Source organism: Mixophyes fleayi, chromosome 10, assembly GCF_038048845.1.
Source record: "Mixophyes fleayi isolate aMixFle1 chromosome 10, aMixFle1.hap1, whole genome shotgun sequence".
NCBI lineage: Eukaryota > Metazoa > Chordata > Amphibia > Anura > Limnodynastidae > Mixophyes > Mixophyes fleayi.
Genome location: NC_134411.1, coordinates 48,983,683 through 49,008,137, shown reverse-complemented (window position 1 = coordinate 49,008,137; position 24,455 = coordinate 48,983,683). Strand labels below are relative to the sequence as shown.

General features: G+C 41.0%; 1 protein-coding gene across 1 annotated transcript in view; it reads left to right on the top strand.

Annotated features, from left to right (window-relative positions):
* The window catches only part of LOC142103368 (uncharacterized), a 99,930-nt gene that overhangs the window by 20,904 nt on the left and 54,571 nt on the right, over positions 1-24,455 (top strand). The window contains exons 2-6 of the mRNA XM_075187431.1: positions 5,058-5,110; positions 5,289-5,418; positions 8,124-8,177; positions 9,946-10,055; positions 11,984-12,067. Of these exons, the coding sequence (XP_075043532.1) occupies positions 5,090-5,110; positions 5,289-5,418; positions 8,124-8,177; positions 9,946-10,055; positions 11,984-12,067 (399 nt within the window). The 5' untranslated portion in view covers positions 5,058-5,089. The remainder of the gene's footprint in view (positions 1-5,057; positions 5,111-5,288; positions 5,419-8,123; positions 8,178-9,945; positions 10,056-11,983; positions 12,068-24,455) is intronic.

The following is a 24,455-nucleotide window of genomic DNA, read 5'->3' as shown; positions in this document are numbered from 1 at the left end:
AATTCTTTAGGAGAGTAGCGACGGTCTAGGTAACTATTAGATCTGGTGTAGCCTGGATCTAATAGTAGAACCAAATCAAACTACAGCTAATAGTGTTAGTGTGCAGGTGAGGTCCGTTAGATCCTCACCACACCTTGAAGAGTCTCCTAAAAAAATTTTTTAAAGTATGCCTTTGTCATACGTAAGAAACTAGTAACCTACTGCATCAATAAAGGGGTCAATAAGTCAACCCTAGAATGCACAATAGTTTCCAGAAGGTACCTTTTTAATGTTTTTTTATTGCCCACTGATTAAAAACAATCAGAAAACAAAAATTTTATAGCAGCAGCTTTCTTTGAAAGAGGAAACTTTCCCCATCCAAATGAGGGTACTGTCCAATTTTTTTGACCCAAAAGGTTTTAAGACCTCATTATACTGCATACTTGCCCACTCTTCCGGAATGTCTGAGTAGGTCTCCCGGGGGAGCAGGCAATTCTCCCGCATACTGCAAGTTAGTAGCCAAAATGGCTTGATTTGCAGTGAATCAAGTCATTTTTGCCCTGCCCCCACGACAAAATGCCGATTCTGTTGCGTGGGTGGGGCTAATATGATGCAATTCACCGCATCCCGCCCTCTTTCGCCATCCCACAACACCCCCTCTCCAGGATTTCCCAGAGACCAACTGAAGAAAGTTGGCAAGTATGTTATACTGTAATGGGTCGGTGATTGGGGATCTTTCTTGCAGCCTGTAGACTGCAGCACGCGTCAGACTCAACCGAAAATAGTTTGAAGTTGCCTCTAAAAAGTGTGTCCCATCAGTTCTTTGCTGCCAAGTAGTTAAAGGTCATTCATAAAAGACCCCAGCCTTTCTCTGCACAATTGTCTACCTAGCTTATTCATAGGTACTGTCACGGCTAAGGATAATTTATGCTGAGCACAAACATCACAGGAAGCCACAAAATCCTTAACATCAATACGAATAGATGGCCACCAATATGAGCGAGATATTAGCTCATATGTCTTCACAAATCCTGCATGACCAGAAATTTTAGAGGCATGATACCAGCGTAATCATTTTTTCCGAAGAGTCTTGGGAACAAAAGATTTGCCAGGAGGAGGAGTTTGAGACACAGTAGAGGCCATCAGGCACTTAGGATCCATGATAAAACGATTATTAGGAGGATCAGAATCTGTAGAAGTGTCAAAAGCCCGAGACAGGGCATCCGCTCTTTTATTCAAATGTCCAGGTTTAAAGGTGACATGAAGATTAAAACGAGAGAAAAAGAGGGAACATCGAGCCTGCCGAGGATTAAGACATTGTGCCGTTTGTAAATATAACAGATTTTTATGATCAGTAAAGATTGTTACTACATGTTGTGCTCCTTCCAATAGATATCGCCATTCAGATAAAGCCAATTTCATCGCCAACAATTCTTTATCACCAATAGTGTAATTTTGCTCTGCTGGCAAAAAGCACATGGTAGCAGACGATTAACAGATGAATGCTGGGAGAGGACTGCTCCAACTCCAACTGCAGATGCATCCACTTCCAGAAAGAATGGCTGCGAGAGGATTGGCTGTTGAAGAATGGGTGCTGAAGAAAAGGCTTTTTTGAGATGGGAAAAGGTCTGTAAAGCCTCCACTGGCCATTTTTTAGGATTAGCCCCTTTCTTAGTAGGGGCTGTAATAGGAGTCATAACACTAGAATAGTTTAAGATAAACTGTCTGTAGTAATTTGCAAAACCTACAAAACATTGAATGGCTTTAAGAGTCACTGGAAGTGGCCAATCCAGAATGGCTTGAACTTTTTCTGGGTCCATCTGCAGTCCCAATCCAGAAACAATAAAGCCTAAAAAAGGCATAGAAGTAGCTTCAAATTAACATTTCTCTAATTTACAATAAAGATGGTTCTTGCGGAGCCTACTTAGTACCTCAATAACATGCTTACGATGAATATCTAAATCTTTAGAAAAAATGAGAATATCATCTAGATATACAACAACGTAGGAGTAAAGAAGATCCCGGAATACTTCATTAATGAAACTTTGAAAAACGGCTGGAGCATTACAAAGTCCAAATGGCATTACCAAATATTCGAAATGGCCATCACGGGTATTGAAAGCGGCTTTCCACTCATCTCCAGACCGAATACGGATTAAATTATAAGCACCTCTCAAGTCCAGCTTCGTAAAGATGTTAGCTCCTTTAATACGGTCAAATAATTCAGTAATTAGAGGAATAGGATACCGATTTTTGATGGTCATCAAATTAAGGCCATGATAGTCAATACAAGGACGAAGAGAACCGTCCTTTTTCTTTACAAAAAAGAAGCCGGCCCCAGCCGGAGAGACAGAAGGTGTATTAAATCCTCTTTGAAGATTTTCCTTTACGTAAATAGACATAGCTTCAGTCTCTGGTTGAGAGAGAGGATACACCTGACCTCTAGGTGGACTTTTGTCAGGTAGTAATTCTATAGGACAATCCCAAGAACGATGAGGAGGAAGAATCTCTGCACGAACTTTATCGAAGACATCAGCAAATGATTGATATTGAGGAGGTAACGTAGAAGATTCTGATGGTACAACAATTTTTGAAGAACGAAGAGGTCTCACCTTACGTAAACATTCTGAATGACACTGCGGACCCCACGATAGAATCTCAGACATTTTCCAGTCTAGTTGTGGAGAGTGGGATTGAAGCCATGGGAGGCCCAAGATGACTGGTGACGTAGTACATGGCATTATGAAGTAGGAAATACTTTCAAAATGTAGCGCTCCTATATTAAGACAAACCAACTTGGTCCGGGCATGAATTACACCTTTGGGAAGGCGAGAAACATCAATGGCTGTGATGACAACAGCATCCTCCAAAGAAACAAATGGAATGGACCATTGGGTAACTAAATCTTGTGAAATAAAATTTACAGCAGCACCAGAGTCAATTAAGGCTTGGGTAGAATATTTCTTAGAATCACATAAAAATAAAACTGGAATAGTACAGGCAGCAGAAGAGGAGGTTTCCTCAAGCCCCAATCTAACCTCCCCAGAACAGATCAGGGTCTGGCGTTTCCCGGCCTCTTACAACATGTATTCAAGAAGTGGCCAGGGTCGCCACAATAGATACATAACTTTTCTCGTCGTCTACGGTCACGTTCCTCTAGGGTCAACCGAGAGCTCCCAACTTGCATAGGCTCATCAACTACTGAAGTTTGTGAAACCGGATGAGACACAGTCCATGAGTTAAACGACGTCCTACTCCCTTCTCTACTGTTCTTTCTCTAAAGCGTAAGTCCACTTTATTACACAATGAAATAATAGCATCCAAAGTAGTAGGAAGTTCACGAGGTGCTAATGCATCTTTTATGCAGTCAGATAACCCCTGCCAAAAAGCGGCCACTAAGGCCTCATCATTCCAGGAAAGTTCAGAGGATAATACATGAAATTCAATTACATATTGTGCCACCGTATGATTCCCTTGGTGTAGTCGAAGTATGGCCATAGAAGCAGAAGTAAGACGACCAGGTTCGTCAAAAATCCGACGAAACATCAAAAGAAAGGCTACGTAGTCAGAGAGTGGAGATACCCAGGCTAAGACTTGGCCATTCAGCAAAGAATTCACATATGCCACTTTGGACCTATCAGTGGGAAAATTCTGTGATTGAAGCTCAAACTGAATCGAACACTGATTGAGGAATCCACAACACATTTTAGGGTCCCCATCAAATCCGGTTAACAGGTAAGCAAGAGTTCATCACAATTAGACGACAGCTGGTAATGCACACAACTTGTATTGAAGTAGAAGCTCCCGGCTTAGCAGTATATTAATATTAACAGTCCAGCAATAATAATCAGCAGAATAATAATAGCCATGCCAGACATAGAACCACAGATGACAAGAGAACTTGATTGTAGTTCAACATAGCATACCGCAACATAGACAGCCGAGTAGAATAGTACTGGAGCCAATCAACATGAGCGCAGGTGTAGCAGACAACTCACGAATAGTTCTGTGTGCAGATGAATAACACCACGTAACTTCAGCTTGTAGATGAACCACGAACTGGCATACAGCGGAGCCGTTGGAGAGCAATGATGACAGGTAACTTCGGCCACCGTTAGTATCCAGCAGATAGGCAAAAGGTCAGATATGCAACCAGAACCCATGGCAGTGTGAGTGACACGAACATCAGGCAATGAGTCCATGATTACGGGAACTTGAAATAGTCCTCCAGGACCAATAGGCTTCAGAAGGAGGTCCCAATCAATATAACGAGAAACACCTATGGACAGGTAGAGACTCTAAAGAGAAAGCAAGCACCAACATAGGTCTTAAAGTGCAAGTCACAATGCCAGTACCTAGCCCTGGGAACGGCGTGTGACAGGTACAATCCCACATCCTTATATTAGGAATTACCCCAGAGAATCAGTTTGCTTTTTCTTTTGCTGAATTGTGAGTATGCCTGAAAATGCACATGGTGGAAGCATCAATATCTCCTCATTCTCATTAATAATTTAAGACGTAAACAGCAACAGCAGTTTAAATGAATGAATAGGCTGGTCCTAAAGTGGTGATAGGCAGTACTACCATTTTAAATTAAATGTGAGGGGATATTGGGACCGTCTTTATTACATGTGTCACACCCGTACAAGCAAGTACATTTATGCCAAAATAGGAGTGTGACATCACAGAACAGCATTTGCGATGCAGTTTTGCTTTTTTGTTAAAAATTCATTGTTGTGTGTGACATGAATTGTCCATGAGCGTTCCCTCTTGAACTGCAAAGCCATGAAGCCCTGAACAGCGCTCGTATTCCATGCAGAGTAAAGATTCACCAAGTGTGCTAAACAGTAAACAATACAATGCCTGAGCCTGTCTACTACATGGTGCTGTAACACCGTTCTTTCGGATTAGCAGGGGCAACATGGGTGAACATGCAAAATAACCATATGATATGCCTGAAATCAGCACTAAAAAAATACCAACAGTGAATCAAACTAAATAGTTATTATTTTTATTATTATTATTTTATAATGTCCATACATTTTCATGTATGCTAATTTACTTTTTTATTTTTTCAGGTATATCTTTATATTTCTCAACTATTTGTAACATGGAGAATGCAGTACAAAAGGTGATTTGATGAAGCACTTGTAACATCAAAGAAGGAACATTGAATTTGCGACCTTTGTATTTTCTTTCAATGTAATATGTTGAGATATTTTTTATTCACATATAGAATTACATTTGAGACATCATCTAACTACATGAGTGGAAACAGCAATAAAATAAAAATGTGTTCTTGTATTTAGATACTTAGATATTTACTTCGTCTGAATTCCAAGGCATGCCAAAAAACACAGAAAATACTTAGCCTGATCATTTCTGTGAAAGTAGAAACACTGAAACACAGCACTGACTTTCTTCCTTGTGTCATAAGCAGTAAGTATATAGCAACATATTTTATCTTTGCCATATATATTTCTTCAAGAAGAAGCACACACTAAAACACTTTTACATGGAATAATAATTATACCATTACTAATTTCATACATATGTTTCAGTGATATTCCTTTTACTCTTAGTAGCTACTTCCGATTTCTGTCTAAATATACCGTGTTTCCCCGATAATTAGCCCTACCCCGATAATAAGCCCTACCCCCGGTTTTCGTTAATGGTCCAAAATAAGCCCTACACCGTAAATAAGCCCTACCTTAATCCCGATTTATAATGGTCCCTGCACGTCAAAACATGGCCCCAACTCCGCCTCCCTGCATGAAATGGATGCCGCTGTGGCATCCAATCACAGCTGCAGCCAGCGCTCACGCACCCTCCCACCTGCGTGCCAGCGTCATCGGTAGCAACGCCGCGGATGAGAGAACAGAAAAGAAGGAGAGAGAAGAAGGAAAGAAACGGTAAGTAAAGTAAAAAAAAGACTGAGGGGGCATGATAAGGAAAAAAAGCAGCACTGAGGGGGCATGATAAGGAAAAAAAGCAGCACTGAGGGGGCATGATCAGGAAAAAAAGCAGAACTGAGGGGGCATGATAAGGAAAAAAAGCAGCACTGAGGGGGCATGATAAGGAAAAAAAGCAGCACTGAGGGGGCATGATAAGGAAAAAAAGCAGCACTGAGGGCATGATAAGGAAAAAAAGCAGCACTGAGGGGGCATGATAAGGAAAAAAAGCAGCACTGAGGGGGCATAACAGTCATCATTTTATTTCTTATCCTGTCTGTTTTGACCCCCAGACATGAGTGCAAAAAGGAAGAGCTATACCGTTGAGTATAAGAAAGCAATTGTGGAGGACTCTCAAGGCAAGAATCTTTCAGCTTTCTGTAAAGAAAAGATGTTGGATCTCAGAATGGTTCAAAAATGGCGAGTGGAGTACAATAAGCTCACTCAACAGGTGGATGAGGGAAAAGCTAAGAAGCGTAGGTCTGGATCAGGTCAGCAACCCTTATATCCTGAGTTGGAAGACATCATTGGTGAATGGATTGCTGACAGGAGAGCAAAGGCGTTGGTTGTACGCAGGGCTGATATTCAAGCATTTGCCCTTGCAATGGCACCATAGTTTGAAATGGTCCCAGAAGGATTAAAAGCATCACAACACTGGTTGGACGGTTTCCTTCAGCGATATGAACTGTCTCTAAGAAGATCAACAACACTGTTTAAGCTGGAAGATGTTGAAGTTGTTAAACGTGCACTTGCATTCAAGTCCTTTGTTGATGGGATCGACTTTTCAAAATACCAAACCTGCAATATGATTGCTATGGATGAAACTGCAGTGTTTATGGGTCAAGGATCTCAAACGACAGTTAATCACAGGGGTGCCACGTCAATCTACATTCCCACCACTGGCTACGAAAGTGCACGGGTTACCTGTGTTTTGGCAATTCGTCTGGATGGAAAGAAAGCCACACTTCTAATCATCAGTAAGGGCAAGAAAGATAAGATTGAACGTGTTTCAGGCATTTACGTTTTTGAAACCGAAAAAGCCTGGTGCACACAAGCAGTTATAAGGAAGTGGCTGGATTTAATGCTGCCACATGTTTTGCGAGGTGACCAAAGAGGTCTGATCGTCTGGGATTCAGCCAGGACTCACCGCGCTAAAGATATGAAGATCTTCCTTGCAGAGAGAAGAATAGATCAAGTAATGATTCCCGCAGGAATGACTGCATATCTTCAGACCCTTGATATTGCAATAAACAAGCCTTTCAAGGACCATTTGCGCATGGAAGTCAATGACTACATTGAAAATAGAATGGAAAGAAATCAGCGTGGAAACTTTGTGAAGCCCCGTCTGCAAGAGGTCGTGACTTGGGTGAAGAAGTCATGGGATAAAATTACTGACAGCTGTGTCGCCAATGCACTACGAGCAGGCTACCTGGACAAGACATGCTCATTTACGGAGAGCTATATTGCTGGACATGACAGATTGGGTCCACTTCTGCAGGAAATGGAGGCGCAAGAAATCCAGGCCGGAATTCGGGGTATGGACACTTATGATGATGTTGTTGAAGAAGATGACATGACCATTTTTGAATAATGATAGGATTTTTTGTTCACATTTACCTGTTTCTTGAAAATGCTTTAAATGTTAATTAAAATAAGACCTACCCCGAAAATAAGCCCTATGCTGTTTTTTTGACCCAAAAAAAAAATAAGACAGTGTCTTATTATTGGGGAAACACGGTAGTGTTGACTGTATAAATATGCAGCCGCAAGCTGTTTTCTATGGGCTGCTATTATTAGGGACACCCTAGAGTTAGATATTCTAGAGTTAGATCATACCTGTCCACAACACTAACAGATATTGACTACATTGCTTATATTGAAGGGAATCTATCTCAGACAGGAAGCTGACATGTATGTTGGGTATGTTATCTAACTAGAACCACGTTTAGCCTATCAAGAACTTGTGGGTATCACTGTGGCATAGTGACATTGTGGCCTTACAGCACTGGGGTCATGAGTTCAATTCTAACCAGGGCTCTATCTGTGTGAAGTTTATATACTCTCCCTGTGTTTGCTTGGGTTTCCTCTGGGTCCTCTGGTTTCCTACCACAGTCCAAAAACACACTTCAATTGGCTACTGATAAAATGCATCAAAAGTGTGTGTTAGACTTCTAATTACTCTTTTTGTTGCAGTTTCTGTTGGTGGTAATGCTGTGAAACAGTACATCTCTGAAGAATTACAGAATGGTAATTACCTAAATATGGCTAGTGACTCCTTCATATAATTTGTATTTAATGTTTCTTTGTGTAGTTAAAGCTTGATTATCCAAAAACACACTCATAGGCAAGCACGGGGGGGGGGGGGAAGGGGGGTAATTTTAGATGTGTGGAGTCCTCCATCAAATGCAATGATGCATTTATTGGAAGACTATTACTAGCACTGCATATATACTTGAATTGGCTTTTTGCAGGGCAGTGTTGTTTGTAGACTTTTCCAGGGTAGGATACATATATAATGTTTGGTACAAAGAATATGGGCCATACTTTTCATTAGGTGAGAATCTTGTCACAAGCAGCACAAACCTAGGGGCAGCAGTGATAAGGTCCTTCTCTTACACCATGAGCCGCAGCATTCCTTTCCTCACCCCTAATTGCTCCTGCCACTAGCCACTCTGAAATTAATTTATTGATTGGCTGGTGTCACCCTGCCTGCCTTCATGCATTTATTGCAGCATTGTTATATTTTTCTTATCCTGCTCCTTTTACACTCACCATGTCAATTATACTAACCTCCACTGGTGTTTCTTGTTGGTGAGATCCAGGAGAAGTGGCACCTGTTGATGTTATCCTTGTGGCGGTGCAGCAAGGCTAAAACACAAATAAACCTAATGTGCATGTTGCTTAAATGAGTACTACTACATGCACACATACTAATATATGTATTTGCATTTTAGATATTTGACATTGCTTTTAATTGTGCTTGGTGTTTTTTCAGTACCAGGGTAACTTCTAGGGCAAAGTGAAAATATTTCAAAGTCTTCTAAATATCACTTTTGGTCCCCTTCATTAATGTTTTACTACTTTACCTTATTTGTTCTTTAATAAAATAGCACTGTAGAGTACAGGTGAATAATTTGTATTTTTTAATGTTTTTATTATATTGGTAGATTTTGCCTATAAACACACTTTTCCATATAATTTTTGCCTGGTAGGTGCAAGAGACATCCCATCAAGGGCTGCCAATTGAATTATTAAATCTATAAACCTAAAAAGTGAAAAATAAAATCCTACCCTTATTTTTGGTTCTATTATTGAATTGTTCTGTGTAATACGTATTTGGTATGCCTGCACTCATGAGAAGTAACTAACTACAATTTTGGGGTAAATTAATTGGGTTGGACTTGAAAGCAATCTTGACAGAAAAAGGTAATTCAATTTATCTCAACTCTTCCACACTAATCACTGAACATTTTCAGATCTGAAGTGCCAGAATTGTTTACATATAGTCTGCATTTGTAAATGTTATTAGTAGTTCTTTTAAATAAGATGGCTTTCTTCATATCCATCTGTCCTTTGTTTTATTTCTTTCGCAATGGAGGGGAGACAGATACTCATATTGACATCATTGATCTTTCTGCAGAAATGTGCATTCAGTGCACACAGGCCCGCCAAAGAAATCGGCGATGCTGTAAAGATGATAGAAAGTAGAGCACATGGAGTATCTTCTATAAAGATGCCAATGTATACATAGCTTGAATTTTTGCATTTTGTGGTGCATTCATGAGAATTAAATTGAAACTAAGACTAATTAAAATATATTTTGGTCTATTACTGCAAAGCATAACCTTCTCTGTCATTTATTTATTTCATAGTTCAAATTCCTCTGCTTAACCACAGGTACTTTTATTAATTACTCTTTGGATTGTAACACATAATAAATAGTTCAGATAATATATCTGCATACAGAAATCATCCATTTGTTTACAATGCAAATAATGGCATAATACTTTTCTAGGGTTCCTAATGGCGCTGACAAGTTTACCCATCTCTGTGATACCCCATCGTGAAGACTATTATTGCCCACATTATTTGACTGAAGAATTCATTTTTAGTTTTGCCTTCCAGGTTAGTTATTTCACCTTTATTTTTTTTAATCGTGTGAGAACTGAACATTCTGTTTTAATGCAAATGGAAACAGTGGAGATCACTTATGACTGAGGGCTTTCAGTAATTGATTTTGCACATTTGGTTCTATTTTTGTGTACAGTGAACACCCCCAAGAACATTGAAAATGCTTTTTCAATAAACCATAGTCGGGTTAAGTATAACCTCCCAATTTGATAGGACCTAATACCCTCAGGCCCGGCGCTCCCATTAGGCAAGGTTAGGCACTTGCCTAGGGCGCCGGGCTCTGGAGGGCGCCTGGAGGGCGCCACAGAATTCTGAAATACTTTAAAACTGTGCGGCGACCGCTGACCATACCTGTCACGGCCGCTGCACAGCATTCAGATGGACGGGGAGGGGGGGAAGAGGCTATTTTGTCACCACCGCCACCTCTCTGCTGCGTCTCCTCCCCTCCACTTACTAGTGTCAGTGAGTGGAGGGGAAGAGACAGAGCAAAGAGGCGGCGGTGGTGAGACAAGGTAAGGAGAGGAGGGAGGAGGGCGGCGATTTTTGCGGGGGGGGGGGGGGGGCGCCGCTTTTTTAAAAATGCCTAGGGCGCCGTGGACCCTAGCACCGGCCCTGAATACCCTCATTAATTTGGTCTCTCTGTTTTATTCAAATGTACTGCTTAATGGACCATAATTTCTCTACTTTGTAGCTCAGAAAAGTAAAGTAATATCTGGACTGCATTACTTTAAATCATTGGCCACACATGTTATGTAGCAAGTGGAGCTCAAAAAAGTATGTGATGCCAGATAATAACCAGTTAAAATTGATCAGGCCGTTTTGGCCCATTGGTACGGTCATGTTCCCACTGCACTAACAGGCCAAAGTCATGCTGGTAGTGATCCAGTTGCTAAGCCCACATGAGTTATAGAGCCTAGCATAATGATTTTAAAATAATTTTTGAGTGAAATACTAATACATTGCCTGTTAACAAGTTAGTATCAAGTTTTTATACTGTTATCTTATTGCTGATTAAACAATCTTATATAATGGGTTACATGTAAAGCATTTTATATCTTCTTTGCAAAATGTTTTATATAACTTCTGTGTCTGAACTGAGAAATAGCAAGCGAATTGTAATATGTAATTTCAAAGCAAATGCTATACTTGGGGTAAATCACTTATAGATAATGATTACAGAATAATGGTGGATTAGAATCTAATAGCAAACAATGTTGAGATGTGGGACCCATATAAAGTATTGCTATCTTGTATTAAAAAAGGTTTAGATTCATGAAATGCAGGTTTATTTTTACTTTATGATATCTCACCTGAAATATGTGGTGATGTTCACTAAATTACAAAATGGCAAAGGATGCTCTCAGGGAATGTAATAATTTTATATAAAATACTTCTGCAGAGCTTCCAGAATCTCTCTACAAAATATATTATAGAGACTGGAGGAAAATAGGTTTACTTGTCAAATATGTAAAAGGTATTAATATTATAAATACTAAAATTAGTAAATTGCCAGAAATTGTGTTATCTGCTAAATTAGTGGATACCATGAGAAAAGATTTTCTATCTTTTTATAGCTACTTGAAACACCAAACTTAATCCTTTTTTTATGTTGATTCAGAGTGTAATGTAATATTTTTCCTCAGTAATGACAAACTAAAGGTCAAATGTGATCAGACATGGAGATTTTTTCCCAATTCATATGCTGTTTTTTGGTTGTTAAACTTTTTGTATATATACGACTCAGAGAAGGACAATTCTGGTACTGTTATTGATACAGAGTAAAATTAGGCATTCATTTTATGCATTTATTCCTTGCTGTTTTTTTACCCTACATTTCTTGTGCACTCATGACATGACAGTCTTAACATTTCTTAGATACTCAACACATTTTGATCAATAGTATCTTTGTTATGCATTTGCAGGTTACGGACAGAAGACAAGAACTGAAGAAAAGTTATTGTAAAATACAGCAGTTATTACACAGGATAAGCATTGTAAACCCTGAGGTATTAAATGCCTATTTCAATTATACCACTAAATAAATATATGGTGCTAGCTCTATTTTTCATCTATTGCATTACAGCGTGTGTGAGAACCACCCAATTGCTTAACGCAGAAGTATTTGGGTACCTACTATTCGTGGGACCTATGCTTTCTGTAATGAGCTGTGCGTATCAGAAGAGAGAAAGAACTAAAGCATTGCTACTAATGACAGCTTGGATCATTGCAATGACTATCCCATTGAAAGCTAGGAGATGCTCACACTCATAGGGCCTGAGTCATTAAGGAGAGCGAAGCATAAAAAAGGAGTAACTTTGAACCTGGGCAAAATTAAATTTCAGTGTAAAAATAAAGCTATCAAATATTTGTGTGCTACATGAAAAAACAGCCAGTATTTAACTCATGTGCAATATAATAAACTAATTTGCACCCCTTGCACTGTAACATGGTTTGTGAAGGAGCAAACTTACTCCTTTTTTTGCTTTGGTCTCCTTAATGACTCAGGTCTATAGATTACAAAACCTTATCAACAGAAGACCTCGGAACTGCTGTATTGGGGAAATGGTCTTTTTATTTTGCATTATGAACAATTGTAAATGCATAATTGGTCTTTTGATGTCTACAGTGTGTATAGGTAGTTGTAACTTGCATTGCAATTTAACACAAATTGTAAACATCCTGCAGAATAACTATTTAAACATTAAACTAACACAGTTTTAGGGGCAAACACTTTTTGTTGCAATGAAGTGCAATTATTTCTGGATGTTAAATAGATAGTATGTAATGTTCCTAGTGATTAAGCAGGGTGGGGTACCTTTTTACGATGACCGTCTCGCCGATACCAGATACTCCGACAGGAATACACGGATGGTGTATTCCCCGGCACAATGGTAATACTGACAGCTGGAAACAGTAACCGGAAACCCTGACGATGAATGAAGAAGCCGGCAGGTAACAATGACGTCACTTTCAAGCTGCACATTTCAAGCTGTACAATGTATTAGGCTTTCTAAATAACATTATACAGGCTGCGGCTCCTTAAAATAGCAGGTTAAAAACACCAAACATAATGTGCATCTTGAAAGTGACGTCATCGTTACCTGCCGGCTTCTTCATTCGTCGTCAGGGTTTCCGGTTACTGTTTCCAGCTGTCAGTATTACCAGTGTACCAGATATGCCAAATTACTGTTGGCATATCCGATATCGGCGATCCGGTCATCGTTTTAATAATTACCACTGGTTAAGCAACAGCAGTTTTCAGCTTAATCGGCTCGATTTGGTGAATAGTTTTGTGGCCCGAACATCTGCATTAAAATAATGCCGCAAAATTCCAATCTTACATGTGTATTTTGAGTGGCATAGATATTTCATTATATGTCTTACTCAAAATACTGCAGTATTTCTACGTGAGGCATACAAATACATATTGCTAATACTTATGCCCAACTTAAAATATAGAGTAGAAATTGGTTTAGCATAAAATTGTGTCCCTATTCGGCAAATTTAGAGTGCTGAGTATCTCTGCGTGGTATTTATAGTTGAGTCTAAATTGCATTTCTTGCTAATAACCACTCACTTTAAATACACTATTTTCACTTGTGTGTGACACTTCAGTATATTATATATTATAACATTGTGTATGAACAGAGTAATTCAACTTTCCGATTTTAACATAACTAATTTCTCTTTTGTATTTGATATTTTAAAGTCCTCTCCTCCCTAAATTTATTTTCCACAACATGTTTTAGTATTTGTGGGTCTCTTAGTTTTACATTCATGCAGTTTTAACAGTAGTTTTTAATTAACTTCTTTTCAATATACCCTTATTTTTCAATACCTACATGTATTTTACTTTATTTTTATTTTATTATATAATGATTAAAAAGTATATGAGTTTGTAACTCCCTGCACTATATTAGATCCACTCTGACACACAGTCTGTCTCAGAGCAACAGGTTGCTAACCCCTGTTTCTGGCTGCCGCTGTGCTTTCTAGTTCTCAGCTCCTGGTGAATTTCTCCTGGCTTGTCTGACTAAGTTTCCTGGATTATCCCTTGTGCTGCTTTCTTCAGTGTGTATTCAACCTGGCTGGATCACTGACTTCACTTTCTGGATTGTCCTAGGCACCATGTACCTCGGAGTGTATCGGACTCCGCTTGTTATATTGACCACGACCTCTGTACCTGCCTGTGTTTATCCAGCCTGTGCATAGCAAAGGACTCTTCTCCTGATCTCTCTCTGGAAGACTCGTTAGCGTTACCTTGTAGTCGCCTTTTTCCTAGCAGCTCCTCTCCTATGTATCCAGCTGCATTTGTCCATCTACCCTCTATCACATCAGGGGGCGCACCCTGAGGGTTGCGACCTGCGGACTCCTGGCAGCAAAATCCATCCTGCTTTGATGTTCTTGGTAAAGACCAGGGGGTCTGTTACACTCCGTGCCTCTGGAAGGACTGCGCCAATCCTGATTGATAGTTGCCCTCAGTCACTGTGACAGCTTAGATCGCTTAAGATATCTGTGGGGTGAATGTCTAAATTGAAACAATTCAAAGAACAGGTGTCTAAGTGAGGGGGATTTATGGTGAATATAATTTATGGAGGCCCAATTATTTTGTACCTTAAGATCATAAATTACTTTTATACTTTTATTCATCCATAATGCTAAAAGCCTGTAGTGTTTGGAACATGATTTTCCTAGATTTTCTGTCAAAGGTTTTCTCAATGTCTGGGGATAATATGACTTCCAGCGGTTTCCTCTTATTTATAATTTGTATGAGATCAATTGCTCTTCTTGTGATGTCCCTGGTCTGACATCCTGGAACAAACCTCAATGGTCATAGTGGATGAATGTAGGGAGTAGTCTGTTCAAGCGATTCTATAAAATCTTAGAATAAAGTTTAACACCAATATTTAGCAATGATATAGACCTGTAACTCCTCTTTATGTATGACCACTATTCTAGCTTCCAGCATAGATTTTTGAAAGGGGGCTCCCTGTCGGACAGCATTGAAGACAGAGTGGATATGGAGGACCAGGGTATTAACAATTTTCTTATAATATGCTGGGCTACTCTGGGAAGCATTGCTTTGCAAAGGAAATTAGCAATATCTTCTGAGGGAGTGGTAATGTGTTGGGAGTCTTGTTTTAGATTAGGCAGTTTTTTTTAAAGTAAGGCTGGTACTCTTGTGTGATTGTTTTAGGGTCATTTGAGATAACTCCATTGGTGTCTTTTATTGGCAAGATATTATTTTGGGATTTTTTTGCTCTTAATCTGGTAGCTAGAATTCTGTTCGCTTTATCTCATTTCTCATGTCTGGGTTAGCCATTTTAATTTCTTAGCTGTTTCTTTGGAGAGCAAGAGGATCATTTGTGTTCGAACCCTGCTTAGGTTCTCAAGAATTATGGGATCTAGAGTTTGTTTATGTTGTAGTTCTAAGTCGTGCAGCTGCATAGAAAGGAAGGTTTGTTTTCACATTTTCTCTTTCTTATACCTAGAGGCTGTTAAGTCCGTAGCTATCATTTAGAAATAAAGATTCTCTGATGCGATCGCTGTGGTTTTATAGCACATAGGTTTTATTTGCAAACAGAATACAAGGCAAAGCTTTGTATGCATAAGCATGCGCCTGCTAGCACTAGCACAAGCTTCTATCAGAACGCTCTGGTTTCCAAAGCCAGAGCTTAACAATTTATACACTGTACAGTTGTAAAAAGCAGTGACATCACAGAGAAACACAGTCATGACCCGGCAACCTATGAATGTAGACCTTAACAGTGTTAAGGTCTACATTCATAGGTTGCCGGGTCATGACCTCCCAGGACCTTGACATGGCATTGGTGGATTCCTCTGGTCATTGTTCCTTGAAACTTTTATGATCCCTGTGAGCTGGCTTTTTAGTGTATGAAAAAGTGATATTTATAACTAGCGTTCGCAAACTGCGAGCGCTACACAGATAATCCTGGAAACCTTCTCATTCAATTGCAAACAGAATGATACCAAACTCGATGTAATTTGTACACTGTAAACATTATTTATCCCCTTTACCACTTTATATTTTACATTAGCTAAAATAAATAGATTAAACTTATTTGTATGTTGTTATTTGCAATAATTATTACTCGATTGCAAACTAATCACATTGCAACTGATTGTAGTGTATAGAAAATATCCATTGCCACCTTTATCCAATTATTGAACTTCAACAAGGCCATGCTGATAAGGAGTCCCCTTAGAACCGCTTTATGTGCTTCCCACATTACCATCGGGGACGTGTCTGGGAGATTGCTTAGTTTGTAGAACTATGAAGTAGTGAATCATTTAATCTCCACATGGGGGAAAAGAATGAGAGGAGATATCTGAGAGTTCTGCACTAATTGGGGCATAATCTGACCAACCTAGAGGGTGTATTTGAACTTTATGAATTATCATAGTTAGGTCATCGTTGAGGAGGATTATTTCAATCCTAGAGTTAGTGTTATAAATATTTGAGTAAAAGGTGTATTCTCTGGTCTTTGGTTTTTTGACTCTAAGGGGTATGTTTACTAAGCTGTGGGTTTGAAAAAGTGGAGAAGTTGCCTATAACAACCTATTGATTCTAGCTATCACTTTGTAGAATGCACTAAATAAATGAAAGGTAGAATCTGTTTGATTGCTATAGGCAACATCGCCACTTTTTGAAACCCGCCGCATAGTAAATATACCCCTAAGTATTGTTTAAAAGGTGGGATTCAATGAGTTTCAACAAGTCTTTTGTTTTCTGGTTTTCTGTCTAATTTATTACAAATAGTCATATTAAAGTCCTTAACCATAATCACCTCTTCTTTTCTCACTTACAAGAGTATAAAATTCACTTTATTAAAGAGCTGATGTTGGTTTTGCTTTGAGACATATAAATTGCTCACAGGGTTATTTAATTTGCCTGCAAGTATCAGAAACCATCCTTCTTTATCAATGTAAGAGTCGAATAATTCAAAAGGTATATTGCCATCCATCTTTCTTTTGTCTGGCATCACATGTATGGAAAGCATTGGGATAGGACCTATATTTTAGTTCAGGTTGTTAGCATTGAGCGAAGTGTGTTTCTTGCATAAAGACTAAATCACCTTTGTGATGCTTTAATGTATTTATTCCCTTAACATTGTAAGATAATATTCTAAATGTCATACTTAAGTTTTAGGGCAACCCCTCTGGGACATCTGTTGCAGATTGAAGGGTCTGCATAATTATAAGAACAAACCAAAACAGTATTATTACAATGAAATTGCAAATATGCTATGAAGCACTTGAATGGGAAAGGGCTGGGGAAGGGAATAGGAAGTAAATTATGACCCAAATCTCGGGCTATGTCTGGTCTATTGTGCTGACCAAGAAAAGAGGGATGGGATGTACTTGGCACCTGAGGGCCAGTCATGGGCGCAACACCAATTAGGGGGTGTGGGTTATCAAACTGAAAGCAAGAAATATTAGATCTGAAGGGCATGGGTCTTAACTACCCCACACCAGAGTCAGGATAATGAATCTGGACAGCAAGCTAGAGAGGTGAATTCCTACAGTAATAACCATAAATAAAGCTAAAAATTCATGCTGGACAGATATTAGTAAAAGTACTTGTCACGAATAGCCACCTCTAGCTACTCTCCGATTTAATATCTTATCATATATTCACACAGTCAAACAATATATCATCTATAATGACCCCCTTTATCTGTCACAAACAGCACTTGTGACTTGGTAGCTTACTGTAATTGAACACACAGGATTTCAGCTTAAACCTCACTCTCACCTATCTCTTAGGCTACAGATTTGACTGGTCCCTTTCCCAACACAGACAAACGCTTCCTCACTTCTCCTCAACTGCCACTAGCTACATATAAGACCCGTAGCAAACCTATGACTTAATCACCCAATTGCGCACACTCTGTGCTCTGGCAGCTAAACAGTTAACCCTTCACACACTGGTATCTAAAGAGTTAACCCAGCCAAGCAATCTCTCTCTTCTAAACAGGCAGTGAATTCATTTAGAGCAATAAGGACATCACTATTAAATTTTTAGATTTAATATGCAAAATATACGATACTTAGAAGTTATAAAAACAACTAAGAGATGACATGACATACATACCAAAACAGATTTAAAATAAAGGAATTAAATTCAGATTATAACTTACATATAAGTGGTGTGTTCTGCGCCAAGGGAAATTGGCTTGAAGATGGACAGCTTATCTATGATTGATTTCCCAAGACTGACAATTTCTTGTAACTGGTCTCAGCTTTTTAAAGACACCTTTACACCTTACCCCACCTCCAGGGGTTGTGGTCTGTGACACTGTTTACAATCGCCATTTGCATGTTGCCTGATTTACTACCCAATTCTACTATTTGACCCAAGTTTCCAGTGGAGTGTCACACAGACCAAATTTTATTATTAATAAATCCCCAACTTGTTGATACCAAACATGCCAATGTCCAGAATATTTGTTGAGATTATACTCTTTTCCTCAACTCCTCTGTGTGACAGAATGGTTTGACATATGGGCAGCCCTTCATCATGCTATTGAGGAATATGTGATCGATCACTACTGTTATTGATTTTAAGTTGCTTTTTGGAAACTGAATTATATTTGTCTATATAAGATTCACCAAGCCAACATCCTTATGTAAGGCCATAAGCAGTGAACGGCTCCTTAGTGTCTCTCTCGATGTCAAAAAAAACTCTCCTATGTCAGGAGATGGCTCACCCTAGGGGCCTTTGAAGCTGCTCAGCTTTCCCTGAAAGTGTTGCTGTTATCTTTTAACATAGAGGTAGACAGAATCACCAAGTAAACATACACTAAACTCTCTTACTTCACATTTTACACCTTAGTAGCTCAATTTATCAATGGATTCATTTATATAACATATTTTTACTACTTTCGCATTTATAGAAACTATATGTAGTTTATCGTTTAAAGCAATCATGGTATTTTCCTCATAGAAGACCGGGGAGCTAGGGAAATTATTGCCAAACCTGTGGTGAGGGAAAAAGAGAGAGCTGGAGCAGAACATGTAACAATAGGGAAGAACAATAAAATTTCAGGGGCAAAAAATTTGATATAGGAAATACACTTTATGGACCAAACAAAATTGGACACTTGACCATTACACCAACAGGGACTGTAATAACATTGTATTCAAATTCATATACATTAATATAGAGTTGGTCCCCCTTTTGCAGCAATAACAGCTTCCACTCTTCTTGGAAGGCTTTTCACAAGATGTTGGTGTGGTTCTGTGAGAATTTATGCCCATTCATTCTGTAGAGCATTTATGAAGTCAGGCACTGATGTTGGACGAGAAGGTCTGGCTCGCAATCTCTGTTCCAGTTTATCCCAAAGGTGTTCGATGGGGTTGAGGTCAGGGCTCTGAATGGGCCAGTCAAGTTCTTCCACACCAAACTCATCAAACCATGTCTTTGTAGTCCTTGCTTTGTGCACTGGGGCACAGTCATGTTGGAATAGAAAATGACTTTCTCCAAACTGTTGCCACAAAGTTGGAAGCATAGCATTGTCCAAAATGACTTGGTATGCTGAAGCATTAAGATTGCCCTTCACTGGAGATAAGAGGCCTAGCCCAAACCCTGAAAAACATCCCCATACCATTATCCCTCCTACACCAAACTTCACAGTTAGCATAATGCAGTCAGGCAGGTAACGTTATCCCAGCATCCGCTAAACCCAGACTCACCAATCTGACTGCCAAACAGAGAAGCATGATTCGTCACTCCACAGAACACATTTCCACTGCTCCACAGTTCAATGTCGGTGTGCTTACCAGCATTCCATCTGACGCTTGGCATTGGTCTTGGTGATGTGAGGCTGGAATGTAGCTGCTCGGCCATGGAAACCCAATCCATTAAGCTCCCGCCGCACAATTTTTGTGCTTACATTAATGCTAGTGGAAGTTTAGAACTCTTCAGCTATGACATCAGCAGAGCGTTGGCGACTTTTATGCACCATATGCCTTAGCAGTCCTTGACCTCGCTCTGTGATTTTACGTGGTCTTCCGCTTTGTGGCTGAGTTGCTGCTGTTTCTAAATGCTTCCACTTTCTGATAATATCACTTACAGTTGACCGTGGAATATCCAGCAGGTATGAAAGTTCACGAACCGCCTTATTGCAAAGGTGGCATCTTATCACAGTACCATGCTTGAAGTCGCAGAGCTCTTCAGAACGACCAATTTTGTATCACAAATGTTTGCAAATGGAGACTGCATGGTAAGATGCTTGTTTTTATACACCTCTAGTGTTAGGCTGCTGGTGGTCATATAACAAACCTGAAGAACAGATTGGCGAAGGTCTTCACCTATAGCAGCCGCGCTTACCATAGAGCTAGACGCGCTCACGGGTACTCAGATGCCCCTAGGACTTAACTCCAAGTAGTGTAGGTTCGCTATACTAAACCGCAGCTGGAGCACAGGAAACAGCGGAGATGGTAAGGATGGTCAGACGAAAGTCACGGTCATGGGTCACAAGCAGGACGGGTAATCAGGAAACATGCCAAAAGGTCAAGGTGACAGGCAGAACAGCAAAATCCGAGGGACAGGCCAAAGGGTCAGGGTCATGAGCAGGCAAGGAAAGTCCAATAAACAGGCAGGGAGTCACAGCAATCTAATCAGCAATTCAAGGGTCCAAACGCAGGTCAGCGCAGCACAACTACTGAGACGCTATAACCGGCAGGGAGGCTAAGCCCTCCCTGCCTTAAATACTACAGGCAGCCAATCAGAGCCTAGCTCTGAAGTATTCACAGCCCCAGCATCTGATAACTGGATTAGTTTAATTAGCCCACAGGCTAGTGAGGGGTGCTTTGCACACGCGCCCGCCTTCCTTTCATTGCCGGGACGCGGCGCTAGGAAGAAGCGTCCAACCGTTGTCTTGGCAACGGTCGGGTCATGCCCGGAAGTGACGTCCCGGTCGTCAGGGTGACAGCCGGGACGCATGGGAGACCAGGAAGCGAGTCGCGGTGGCTTTGAGTACCGCCGCGGCTCGTGACAGTACCCCCTCCTTAAGGAGGGGTTCGGAAGCCCCGACACCCTGGCTTTCTGGGAAATTGCTTGAAGAATTTTTTAATGAGTCTGTCCGCATGAAGACGGTTTCTTGGAATCCAGACACGTTCTTCCAAACCACGGCCCTTCCATTGGACTAGAAAGTGAATTTGCCCCTGGACTTTCTTGGAATCCAGTATTTTTTGTATCACAAATTCTTGGTGTCCTTCCACATTCACTGAATGAGGCCTCCGAGGGTGGACACGTCTGAAGTTACTAGAAAAAATTACAGGTTTGATTAAGGATCAGTGGAACGTATTTGGAATGTTCAAGGAGCATGGGAGCTTCAACCTAAACGCCACTGGATTCACTTGCTTGATAATGGGAAAAGCATCAATGAACCTAGGACCCAGTTTTTTACAAGGTTGTCTGAGCCTGATATTCCGGGTAGAGAGCCACACCTTCTGCCCGACTTTGAAAGAGCAGCTCCTACGGTGTTGGCCCGCAAAAATTTTTGATCGAACTGAGGCTCGTTTTAAAGCAGCATGGACTTTTTTCCAGATGCTCTTCAGCGCAGTAGCCATAGAATGTATGCCAGGGAGCCCAGAAGAATTAAAAATAGCCAAGGAGTTAGATCTGGGATGGAAACCAAGATTGCAATAAAATGGTGTGTCACGGGCACTAGGAGTCTTTACCCAGGTATCACCAGATAATAGACTTACCAGAGCAGTATAGTTGGTAATATGGTACTCTGGTAGCAGGGTGATCACGGAACAGGAGACAGCAGGTGATAAGAGAATGCTCGAGGAAAGTCTATGACTAGCAGCACTGGTAATAGGTAGATAAATGTACACGAGGAACTGGATGGACAAGGAAACGTGAGGGTAGTCAGTGGTCTGCGTATAGCAAGTTGTACCACTGCTATAGTGAGGAGGAATGTCCAGGAGTAAGGAGGAGGTGATGAGAGTCAGCGGTCTGCGTATAGCAAGTTGTACCGCTGTATGGGTGAAGGAATGGAATCCAGGTGAAGGTATCCGGGGAGTCAGTGGTCTGCGTTAGCAAGTTGTACCACTGCTATGTGAAAGGATACTGGAAACTGGTGACTCAGAAAACAGGGAACAGTGGTCTGCCTCTAGCAAGTTGTACCACTGAAATATATAAGTGAGGAGGAGAGCGGGGAGATAAATGCAATGCAGAGTATACACGGGCACACTAAACTTGATCCCACGATGATATGCACACAATAATAATAGCTGAGCAGCACTGCACAAATATACAAAGTCACGAGAACTATCCAGGCTAAACGGTAACACAGTCAAATGATAGCAATAGTCTCAGTGGATAGGAAACTCCGGAGGAGAACAACTCAGTCCAGCTAGATATGCAATACACCAGCACAGTCAATGAGAAGTATGCATACCGTGGTTCAGGAGAGCAGGCTGTCAGAGAGAGGTGCAGGGATACCTGAACGGCTGGAGGCCGGCAGGATGCGAATTCCCAGGAGGGTGGAAGCGGTAACCAAGTATGTGCAGCGCACGGTAGGTAGACCAGCAAGGATGTACACAATACTCAGGAAGCAGTAGTATATAGAACTGGACACCTGGAGAACACGGGAGAGTTGAGGCGGTCTAGCTGAGATGAAAGCAGCGGAGCGTTGATCCGATGCAGACCGGCGAGTTGATACAAGCAGGAACGCTGTAGAAGCCCGGAGACAGCGGATCGGCTGGCTGCAGACACGATGAGTACTGGAGGGTTGCGATGAGCAGGACACTGCAGATACACGGAGGCAGCGGATAGAATCAGCTGGTGCAGTCACGATGAAACATGGGAGAGTTGAGGTGAGCAGGATACTGTAGAAGCACGGAGGCAGCGGATAGGAATCAGCTGGTGCAGTCACGATGAAACACGGGAGAGTTGAAGTGGTTTGGAGACTGTAGAAGCACGGAGGCAGCGGATAGGAATCAGCTGGTGCAGTCACGATGAAACACGGGAGAGTTGAAGTGGTTTGGAGACTGTAGAAGCACGGAGGCAGCGGATAGGAATCAGCTGGTGCAGTCACGATGAAACACGAGAGTTGAAGTGGTTTGGAAACCACAAACGAACAACAGGAATCAGCAGGAGCTGAATACACGAGGAAACACAGGAACACCTTCAGAGGCTCATAGGGAATAAGACTCCAAGATCAGGCAACGAGGTATTGACCACAGGTGCTTTAAATAGGAAGTGTTGCCTGATCAGCCAATTAACTAAAAGGAACATGTACTGAAGGGTTGAAAGGGCTGCACATGCGCAGACCCTCCGGATGGTGGACGCCACGGTTCCTAAACACACGAGAAGAAGCACTCACAGTCCGGCGAGTGACATGGTGACAGACAAGTGGAGGAATAGCAGGAACTTTTGTATGCGAATTCCGCCCAGGGTAATAATGCTGACCAGTTGTTGTGAGACTTCAGAGGTATATAAACGTAAAAATTGTTCCAGGGACTGATTGACCCTCTCAGGTTGTCCATTGGATTGTGGATGGTATGCTGAGGAGAGGCTTATATTTGTTCCAAGGAGAGAACAAAAAGATATCCAGAATTGAGCCACAAACTGAGAACCATGGTCAGAAACAATATCTACCGGTAAACCATGGAGTCGAAAAATCTGTTGGACAAAAAGTGAGGCCAAGGTCTGCGCACTAGGGAGTCTGGTTAGAGGTATGAAATGGGCCATTTTACTGAAGTGGTCAACCACTACCCAAATAGTATTGTAGCCCGCTGAAACAGGGAGCTCCACGACGAAATCCATTGATAAGTGTGTCCATGGTCTAGAAGGAACAGACAAGGGCTTAACTTGACCGTAAGGACGGTTTCTAGGAGTTTTGTTCCTGGCACAGACTTCACAGGACATAACATAATCTTGAACATCAGAAGACATGGTTGGCCACCAAAGTGAACGTGAAAGGTTCCCAGTAGTTTTAGAGATAGCGGGGTGTCCGGCAGTTTTATGATAATGGGCCTCGGTGAGGACAGCCTTTCGGAGCTGAACCGGAATGAATAAGCGGTTCACAGGTGTTCCGGTGGGGGCCAATTTTTGGAATCTGTGAAGGGTTAAAGTCAAATCCTGGGCTAAACTGGCATGAAAGATTGTAGATGGTATAATCGGCAGTGGTTTCGGAGCTGGTGCATGATGAGAGGAAAAACTTCTGGACAAGGCATCAGCCTTAGTGTTCTTATAACCCGGTCTGTAACTGATAGTAAAACGGAAGCGAGTAAAGAACAATGACCAACGGGCTTGCCTTGGTTTCAGTCGTTATGCTGATTCGAAAAATTGAAGGCTGTTATGGTCAGTAATGACTGAGATAACATGGATCGCTCCTTCTAGCCAATGACGCCATT